This window comes from Pelobates fuscus, chromosome 3, assembly GCF_036172605.1.
Source record: "Pelobates fuscus isolate aPelFus1 chromosome 3, aPelFus1.pri, whole genome shotgun sequence".
NCBI classification, from domain to species: domain Eukaryota; kingdom Metazoa; phylum Chordata; class Amphibia; order Anura; family Pelobatidae; genus Pelobates; species Pelobates fuscus.
This window is the reverse complement of record NC_086319.1, coordinates 185,052,684-185,063,384: the sequence shown is the minus strand read 5'-3', so window position 1 is coordinate 185,063,384 and position 10,701 is coordinate 185,052,684. Positions and strand designations below refer to the sequence as shown.

The following is a 10,701-nucleotide window of genomic DNA, read 5'->3' as shown; positions in this document are numbered from 1 at the left end:
AATGCATTATCTATATCATGCATCCAAATACAGAATCATTTTTCTCCATACTTTTCCTTTAAGGACCATATGTATGAAAGCATTGCAGCTCAGGGACAATGTGTCAAATGTGGGTTAATCATGAGGAGGTTTCCATTTATTTTCAAAGTAATTCCTCAACATTTAGTAATTTGCCCCAGTCTGGCTTTGACATGTATGATTTTACGTTCTCAATATCAAAAGAATACTGATGCAGTGCATTCATAGTTTTTATCTGCTAATAGTTTTGCCTACACATTGTGCTAAATAAAACCGTATAGCTTAGCAGTTACGTATTTACAAAAAAAACAAACAAAAAAAAACTGTTATTCTATATTCCAGCTCTCCAGAGAACTAGTCCACCATTGTATGATAATGATAATGGCAGCATTTCAAATGTAGCCTAAGATAAACGCAGAAATACCTTTCTTATCATTCAGCAAATGCAGCAGTCACTATACCAAGGAAGCATTTATGGCACCCAGTAAAAATCTATAAAAATAAACATTCAATTAAAGCATTGTATGAGGAGGTGGAGTTTTAACACACTGGAGCAAATTCATACAGAAGCGTCAAACTGGATAATTCCATATTTGCCAGAAATCATCCAGTCAGTTTCAGACGCAGCTAGCTGCTCTCCTGCGCCAGGTTTTAGGCCAACCTGCACATCTGATTTTAGGGTTCTTACACTACACAATGGTGCGGGATGAAATGTTGTGAGAGCTTGAGTAAAAGGTACAGTGAAGTCCCATTTCCGATCTCCAGTCAGCTTCCTATAGTTTAAATCTCCTTTAAATAGAACCAAGTCAGATTTCTGCAGCTCAGAATACAAATCAGGAGCAGTCTGAGCCATGCTACAGAACTCATGCGGCAAAGTCCAAAACAGATGCTCGTGATAAACCCAACGACCCTTCTTCAGGTTCTCTTTCCAGATTTCTCCACACTTGGACATCCACCTGTTGTTTGTACTTAAGAGTTGCTTGATAGTCCAGTCAATATCACGCTTAGTGGTGTCTGAGACATACCAAGGGATGCACTTAGCATGGAAGTGAACTTCGGTAGCCAGCTTCAAAGACAACAGTAGATCAGCTAAGACAAAATCAGTAATTAGCTCAAATCCAGCATTATCTAACACAATGTCAACTCTTCGACTAGAATCTTTTTTCTGTGAAAGGATTTGCCATACAGATTCTGTGTTGTCGACTAGAATGTTGGATTTGAAAGATTCCAAAGAGTTTAAAATGCTGAATTTCTGAGAGTTATCCTGCCCACCAGAAATCGAAAGGTCACACTTGTTTCCCCATAAAGACACCTACAGGAGATAAACACAAACATGAATTGTTGGCTTATTAAAAGAAGAGTAAAGTAAACTTTTGTAATAATCCCATAATGCATATTTATGTACATTACATCTGAAGGTATACAAGTCTAAATAAAATGCACCAGTTACTCATATACTTTGAAAAATCATTGTAGCATATTTCAAATCATAGCATGTGTATATAGTTCATTCCATGGAGTTATTAGAATTACTTTCCTATGTCCTCAAAGAAAAATGTAATGTAGCCCAAGAAATCTACAACTTTAAACACATTTAATCACTCTTCAGATGTGACAATGATTAATTTGTTACCCTATTACAGCTTGTAGTTTTATTTATTTTGAACTATTCAGAAATGCTTTAAAAAAAAATCAGAAGTGATTAGAAAACCAAGGATAAGACTGTAGACTTGCCCTGTCTGCCCTGCAGATATTGGCCTCTCAAATGTTTACAGTTTTTGTTTCTGTGTAATTGAATCTGGTGAGAACCACAGTAACGTTGCCCACTCTATCCCATCATTTAGTAAAGACTATCCTCTCTGCAGTCTACTCTAGGCCATTCTCCTTCCAGCACACAAGAGAGCGTGGGGAATTATTCCCATTTACACAAAACAAAAGGATACACAGCACTCCTATACAACAAGATTCTGTTTTTACAGTAGTTTAACCATCCAATTAAGATGCTGGACCATACACTATGACTCCTGTCTCCAAAGAGTTGTAGCGCAATAGCCGTTTGAGCACTACCCTGCCCTTCACACCCTCCATTCCAGCTAGGGAATGGAGGGTGCTCCCTCCCTGGGGGTGCCCACCGGAATATTACCTGGTGGGCTTTCCATGTCCTAAGCCACAGCACTGGGTGAGCGGCTCTAAAGTGGGGGCGCCCGGAGGAGCCTTGTCACAGGGGGGCCCAGAAGGTGGTCATATGGCCACCTTAAGGCACCCCCCGAAGCTGTCCTTTAATCGGTATGGCAGATCAGGCACCTGCTTACCCTGATGGCAAGTACCTGCTCTGACAATGAATGCAGGAGAAAAGGAGGCGGCAGTGCGGGCGTCGAGGGAGCAGCGTGCCGCTTTCCACTCCTCCCTCGTGTGCCCTCTGTGCCCCTTTAAAAATAAAAATAAAAAAGATGCGGCCTCACCGCAAATGCTGCTGGGAGCAAGTGATGGCCGGTGACTTCCTCCCAGCTTACTCCGTGCGGGGGGAGAGACAGCTGAGGAGAGCAGAGGCATCCGCTCCCATCATCCCCAGCCACCCTCCTGCAACTTAAAGGTAAGGAATAGGAGGGTGAAACATGAGGTGTATGTCTGTATGTGTGTATGTATATCAGAATGTATGTATGTGTCTGCATGTATATATATATATATATACATATATATATATATCAGTATGTGTGCATGTATGTGTGTATCTATCTATGTATGTGTATGTCTGTCAGTATGTATGTGTGTATGTATGTATATATGTGTGTATGCATATATCTATCAGTATGTATGTCTGTATGTGTATATATATATATATATATATTTCAGTATGTATGTATGTGTATGTCAGTATGTGTGTATGTATGTGTGTATCTATCTATGTATGTATGTCTGTCAGTATGTATGTGTGTGTGTGCGCCTGTATGTATGCATATATATATATATATATATATATAAAAACAGCGGTCTGGAACTGCACTCACGGTCCTTTTAAATTGAAAATTCCTTTATTGCATCAAATATACGACGTTTCGGTCCACACAGGGACCTTCCTCAGGATAGACTGACAATTAAAACATAAAACTTACTCACATATATACCCCCCCAATAACATAATTTAGTGACTTACCCCAGGTGTGTTTCGCTGAGATTGACGTCCTCCCCCCTCGTGTGCGCCTGCGCGCTAACAACCTGTCGCTTCCTGGACGTCAAGTAGTCACGTGTAAACGTGAATAGACGTCGCTGTCTAGGTAACGAATACACTATCTCCTAGGAAACCCGCTGTAAATATAAAGCAGTTGGGTTTCTATATGCAGGAGACAAGATCGGAGTATCGGCTTTACTCAACGGAACACCCTGCCAAATAGAATTTATTTAAAAACTTTAGATTTCATACATATACAAAGCGAGCATAAAGTAAAGGGAAGTTCTAGATAGTATTGGACCCTTAAGTCCTTCTAAGCGTTAACCTATCTATTGTACCATCTTGTGAATCATTCTAACATAGATTGATCACGTGATTGTGTAGTGACTTAAACTATATATATATATACTATAATATGTATACATGTACAAAATAAGGTGTATGTTGTGATGTTATTCTCTAGTGAAACAAATATGTTTAAATATGTGAAAAACAAGGTATAAAGGATATATGAATATCCAAAATAAAATGAATGAATAATAATAATAAAAATATATAAAAAAATAATAAAAAATAATGTGTGCACTAATGAAAAAACATGCAAATATTAAATTTAAGTTATGTAGTGAAAAATGTGTATTGTCAGATATTAGTGTATCCGTGATTTAAGTTGTATGTGCCTATAATGATATAGCTTGTATTCTGTGTTCATATATTCTAAATATTAGGCAATGACCAAAATGGTAACTCACTTATATAACTATCCTCCATCTCCCTATCTACACCCATGCTATACCTATATATATGTATTTAGAGTACCCACCGGATCCTACTATTACGCTCGAATTATTTGGTTGTTGGGATAGTTCCCGGAGAAAGTATCTCCTCAAGTCTATATTCAGTAACATATTTATACGCAGTGTTTATGAGGCCCATAGTACTGGAATCTCTTTCTATATAACTGCTTTCCATAAATAAACCTTTCCTCAAGTGTTTATTCAAACGGCCCTGTCCATGGGCCCTTAACTCCCTTACAACCAACTCTTTTCAAAAAAATATCTTTCAAAAATAAAAAATTTTAAGAAAAATCCTCTGTAATGTTTAACTTGCTGATCGTGCTTACTTTGCTAACTCATCAACTGTTGAGGCTTTTTTTACCCCGAACTTGAGACATTATATAGGTTTGATCAATACAGGATCACTAGAACATTCCAAATCAAATCAAAATATAATTTAAAAACAATTATATACAAAGCGGAAGATTTGCTGACTTCATTTTTTGAAATTGTTACAAAAAAGAATGATACGTTAATAGTTCATTCAATCCCTTTGGGTAGACTGTGTCCAGTATGAAAATCCAATGTGTTTCCTTATTCAATAATAGCTTGCCTCTATCTCCTCCTCTACGTGGTTCTGGAATGTGGTCCATTGCTGTAAATTTGAGTGATGCTAGAGGGTTTCCCTTTTCCAAATAATGTTTAGCAACAGGTTTATCACTGTGCCCGTCTCTGTAAGCTGTGCGTATATTGGATCTATGTCCTCTTATACGTTCACACAAAGGTGTTTCCGTTTTGCCTATATACGATAGCCCGCAGGGGCAGTTCAGCTTATATATTACAAACGGAGTCTTGCAGGTAATAGTATAATTGATTGTATATGTCTTATTCGTATGAGGATGATTGAAAGTCCTGGCGGGGACCATGTGGCTACAAGTGACGCATCCAAGGCATCTAATGCTTCCTCTCTGTTGGATTTTGTTGGTTCGTGCATAACTATGCACTGGATCTGTCCTGACTAATATGTCGCGAAGGTTCTTATTCTGTTTATAACTAATCATTGGTTTTTGATTGAAAATATTCGGTAATGTTGTGTCCCGTGCTAGCATACTCCAATTTTTTTTAACAATATTAGATAATTTCTCTGATGCTGCATTATACGTCAATAGACAAAACAGACGATTCTGCGATACCAGAGGAATCTTCGGGACTTGGTGTCTCGCCTGTTCTAATGCCACATCTAATTGTTTAGTATTGTATCCTCGATTTAAGAATTTGATTTTCATCTGTTGTAATTGTTCATCTTTTATTTGCTCATCAGAGTTGTTACGTATTGTCCTGAGGAACTGTGCCTTGGGCAATGAAGTTTTCAATTTTTCAGGATGCGCACTTTGTGCATGAAGGATTGTATTACGATCAGTAGGCTTAGTGTACAATGAGTAGTGTATATTACTTTCTTTAATCCAATATATTTTTATTATTATTATTCATTCATTTTATTTTGGATATTCATATATCCTTTATACCTTGTTTTTCACATATTTAAACATATTTGTTTCACTAGAGAATAACATCACAACATACACCTTATTTTGTACATGTATACATATTATAGTATATATATATATAGTTTAAGTCACTACACAATCACGTGATCAATCTATGTTAGAATGATTCACAAGATGGTACAATAGATAGGTTAACGCTTAGAAGGACTTAAGGGTCCAATACTATCTAGAACTTCCCTTTACTTTATGCTCGCTTTGTATATGTATGAAATCTAAAGTTTTTAAATAAATTCTATTTGGCAGGGTGTTCCGTTGAGTAAAGCCGATACTCCGATCTTGTCTCCTGCATATAGAAACCCAACTGCTTTATATTTACAGCGGGTTTCCTAGGAGATAGTGTATTCGTTACCTAGACAGCGACGTCTATTCACGTTTACACGTGACTACTTGACGTCCAGGAAGCGACAGGTTGTTAGCGCGCAGGCGCACACGAGGGGGGAGGACGCCGATCTCAGCGGAACACACCTGGGGTAAGTCACTAAATTATGTTATTGGGGGGTATATATGTGAGTAAGTTATATGTTTTAATTGTCAGTCTATCCTGAGGAAGGTCCCTGTGTGGACCGAAACGTCGTATATTTGATGCAATAAAGGAATTTTCAATTTAAAAGGACCGTGAGTGCAGTTCCAGACCGCTGTTTACATTTTCCGCCCCTGAAAACGAGCACCCGGCAAGTAATAGTCTTCTATGGACTTTAAACACAATTTGAGCTAGAGTGCAAGGTATTTTTGTATATATATATATATATCTCAATATGTATGTGTGTATGTATATATCTATCTGTATGTGTGTGTATATCAGTATGTATATCAGTATATATGCCATTATGTATGTATGTCTGTATGACAGTTTATATGTATGTCTGTTTGTCAGTATGTATGTGTGTGTGTGTGTCAGTATGCGAGTATGTATGTGTGTGTGTGTCAGTATGCGAGTATGTATGTAGTCAGTGTGTATGTGTCTGTATGTGTGTGTATCTGTATCTCCTTATGTGTGTGTTTCTGTATGTGTCTGTATATGTGTGTGTGTCTGTTTCAGTATGTGTGTGTCAGTATGCCTGTATGTGTGTATGTCTGTTTCAGTATTTGTGTATCTTTTTGTGTGTGTGTGTCTGTGTCCTTTTGTGTCTGTGTGTGTGTATGCCTGTGGGCGGGATTTGGAGGTGGTCACCCGGGGGCCCAGACCTAGAGCTGTGTTAGGGGCCCCAAAATTTCTGATGGTGGCCCTGTTCACAGGATATGACTACACCATTGGCAATGTGGAAACAAGTGCAGCTTCGAGCCTAATACCTATTTGGCAAGCTTATAAAGAATATATTGGTTATATAACAGGGCTACCAAGTCATATGGCACATGTTAAGCAAATAAAATAAAGATTGTTTTCAGAAAGATATCCTTACCTGCAGCAGTTTAGAGAATGCTTCTTTGCATCCAGCTTCAGGGGTATCTGCAATGTTTTTTTTGAATTCCTGAAGATGTGTGCAGAGTGCTATAATAGCATTCTCAGATTGCAAGTAAGCATCATTTTTTGCTTCCATGAACACATCATACGTAGATATAGGAGGGCTATAAGAACAAACAACAAAAAACTAACTATATGTGCCAAACATACAAAAATAAATATTTTTAAGGATGCTTACGTTACTTGTAAATTTACAATTCCTGTTTATGGATTTTAAAGGAATAATCAAGGCACTACAAACATTTCATCTCATTGAATTGGTTATAGTGCTTCAAGTCCCTGGCGCTGCCCCTCAAGTCAGTGTTAAACAATTTCCAAGCAGTCCCTGGTTAACCACAGCCCAGCCACTGGAGGTATGGCCGAGACAGAGATTGCAAACTTTGTTAGCCATTCCAATTCATACCAGCAAGGTGCAGCTGTGATTGGCTGGTAATCACTGACACCCTTTACTGCTCAGGCTTCCTCAATAGCCAGGGTTCACACTTTTAGACTTTCATTTGGGTAGATCACTCAGATTCTGTAAAGTTAAGGCAAGCTCCACTACCCCTTGTAAAGATTTGTCAAGCGTAGGAAAAATACACAAGACAAAGTAGTCCCTACTATGTCTTATGTTTTAAAGAGAAATGGATCAGAAATTAATAAAATAATAACAGATTCTGAAAGAGGAAGAGAGGAGGAAACAACAGGAGAAGTTTGAGGTGATAGAGCCACTTTAAATTTGAACTTCTATTCAAGATAATAGATATTAGTCCAAATCTAGAACGAGAGAAAAAAATATGAACTAGCAAGTGATTTAGTCAGCATTTTAATCAAAAAGCATATGTACACAAAATGTAAGAGTGACCAGCCTTTCTGTTAATTCACAATGGGGATCGCAAATAGCAAACACAGCTATGTGGTAGACTGTCAACTTTGGCAAGTCTGCAATCTCTTATCTTCATTCAGAAGAAGTAATATTTGGGACAGGTCACCCTAACATTTACATATTGACCCTTCACAAAAAAATACCTCAGCATTCACAAACACTAGGCCCCTGCACACATACACACCTACCATGTACATGCCTTCAATGAAAAACTTGCATGCTCATTTCTATGGAGGGCCAAGGGAGCTGGAGATAAGCCCTCTTTTAACCCTAAATGAAATAGCTAGTTGGTCCACTAAGCACATTCTGTAGATTAAACTCCAAAGTAACCCCATTTTGTACACTTACCTGAGTGTCATACCTTCATGAATCCTACGATAAAGGTAACATTCTACATACAGCCAAGGAGATCGGAACCAGCTTGGCTGTTCACCATCACCAAGTAATGATTTCTGGTACTGCAGGTACTCATTCCAGATATGTGTATCTGGAAGGTCATCAATGATGGGAATGATAGGCTTATCTGTTTGCATCTCATTACGTAGCTTGGAAAAGTAGGCTAAAGCTCTCTTTTCTCCATCTATACCCTCCTAAAAAGTAAACAAAGAGCTATGTTTACAAAATTAAATCCACACAGAACACTTGTCGGTATATGTTGAGATAATCATTCAGTTCTAATATAATGGCTGACTATAGGAATTACCACATGTACGATAGCATGCACTTCTAACCACAGGCAAAAACACTGGGCAAAATACCATACACATAAAACTCTGCGGTCAAGTTATTACGTTTTAACTTTTCATTGGCTTCAACAGTGAGGTATAGCAGACTACACAATGTTGGCCGTAAGAGGTATATCCAGACAATGTTCCCTTGTTCACCAAGCCCGGAGTTGCATAGTCATGTCACTGCAAGGGCATTCATAGGTGTAATGGTATCGATTAATTAATGACTTTACATCATAAATAAAGCATATTTAGTGTAATGCTTTGGAGGCACCACTAGGGGCAGTGTGTAGGAAGACATGTGCTTCTGGCAGTGACATCACAGGCCAGCCTACTTAGACTGAATAAAAACCAGATGTAGGAGAAACTCTGGCTCTTTTTACCTGTACCTGACTGGACCTAAGATGTAGTACCAGCTCTGACTTACCCCAGCCAAAGGGCTGGGGCCTTGTAAGTAATATAAATCCATTGTAACATTTAGCAATTGTAATAGCCTTTTGTAAAACATTTAGTAACCTTTTTATGTAGTTTTGTATTGTATAATTATTGTGGTAAATTGACATTCTGCTAGCATCTGTTTATTTATTATAGTTATATTAAATATACATTATTGTATAATTATTGTGGTAAATTGACATTCTGCTAGCATCTGTTTATTTATTATAGTTATATTAAATATACATTTAATATTACAACGTTTTGTGTATTTTCTATCCACATATTCGACCATAATACCATGAACTATAAAAATATTAATGTTGTTCCATATTGCTTAATTATTATGTATTAAGAGATTAATATTCATATTTAAGTCACGATTACAACATATGGCGCTGTGAACAGGATTATGCTTGAATATTGGGGAAAATATAAATGTTATGCATTTTGCTTAAATCATACAGTAAATTGTCTGTCTGTATACGTAATGATGAATGAATGATGATATGGTTTTAATTGAATGAATGCAGATAGTAGATAGGGATTAGATATTTGTTTTTAAGGTATCTCTTGTTGTAGAACATAGTGATGAATTATTGTGTTGCTTGTTACGTTTTACCAATCTTTGGTCATTTTTATATAGAAAAAATAAATACAAATAAAACTATTTTACTTTTTGTCTGACCATGTGGGTTTCAATCCACCATTGACCACATGGTGTGAATACCATTTGCATAGAAAAAGACTTTTCACTAAACCTGTTCATCAGGTTTTTATTGCTGGTTACTGGACCCTGTTTGTTTGTGTACACATTTACATTTGTTTGGCATTCAAGGATTTGTTTAGTTGAAAAGATATTTGGACTAAACTAATTAAATTAGTAGTTAAGAAAAGATAAGTTTAGTAAAGCAGATTGAGCGAATATTAGATTTATGTGAGCGTATACATAGAATATTAGTATGGATATATATATATATATATATATATATATATATATATGATTATGACTCATGAAGGAAAGACCACCTTTTTAATTTAACAGTTGTGTGAACATGTAGTGTATATCCTAGTCAAAACAGTGAAGCACATGTTTGGGGGATGGTTGGTGAGGTAAGAGACCATCCTTTTCAGTTACAGCTGGGGGAGAATTTGTCCTTGTTGGGGGCGGGTGGTCTTACCTGTATGAGAAAATAAACTGCATAGTAAAGGATGCATTATTTTGTAAATGTAATTCCCTAAACTAATCAATTTGTGGAGTGTTTTTCAGCTTTATTATCCAGGACTAAGGAATTACTGGACATATGATGGAATTTCAGGAACTGGTAACAAATGAACTGAAAAAATGGTAAAATAATTCCTTTGTCCTATTTAGTCTGAATATTTTAACAAGTTAGCATTTTTAACAAAGTAAGTGTATGGGCTCAGATTAAGATTTATATTATTTTAGAAGCCATCTATAACTGATTTTAATATTTCCATGCTTTGAATTAGGGTGTATCTGCCTAGCGGGTGAACCTCCATAACGTGGGCTGTGATTTTAGTTACAGTAGCGGGTGGGGAACCTGAGCTAGGGGGTATTTAAACGTGTCCGGATAAGGGGGAGCATACCCAATAGTTGTTGTGCAGTTCTATCCTGTATTATTATATTATTTGAAACCCTGTATTACTTATAAGTAG

General features: G+C 37.1%; 1 protein-coding gene across 1 annotated transcript in view; it reads right to left on the bottom strand.

Annotated features, from left to right (window-relative positions):
• Nucleotides 1-538: 538 nt before the first annotated feature.
• ARMT1 (acidic residue methyltransferase 1) overlaps nucleotides 539-10,701 on the bottom strand; it is a 37,645-nt gene continuing 27,482 nt past the window's right edge. Inside the window, exons 4-6 of the mRNA XM_063445388.1 lie at nucleotides 8,207-8,448; nucleotides 6,932-7,097; nucleotides 539-1,330 (exon numbers count right to left, since the gene is read on the bottom strand). Of these exons, the coding sequence (XP_063301458.1) occupies nucleotides 578-1,330; nucleotides 6,932-7,097; nucleotides 8,207-8,448 (1,161 nt within the window). The 3' untranslated portion in view covers nucleotides 539-577. The remainder of the gene's footprint in view (nucleotides 1,331-6,931; nucleotides 7,098-8,206; nucleotides 8,449-10,701) is intronic.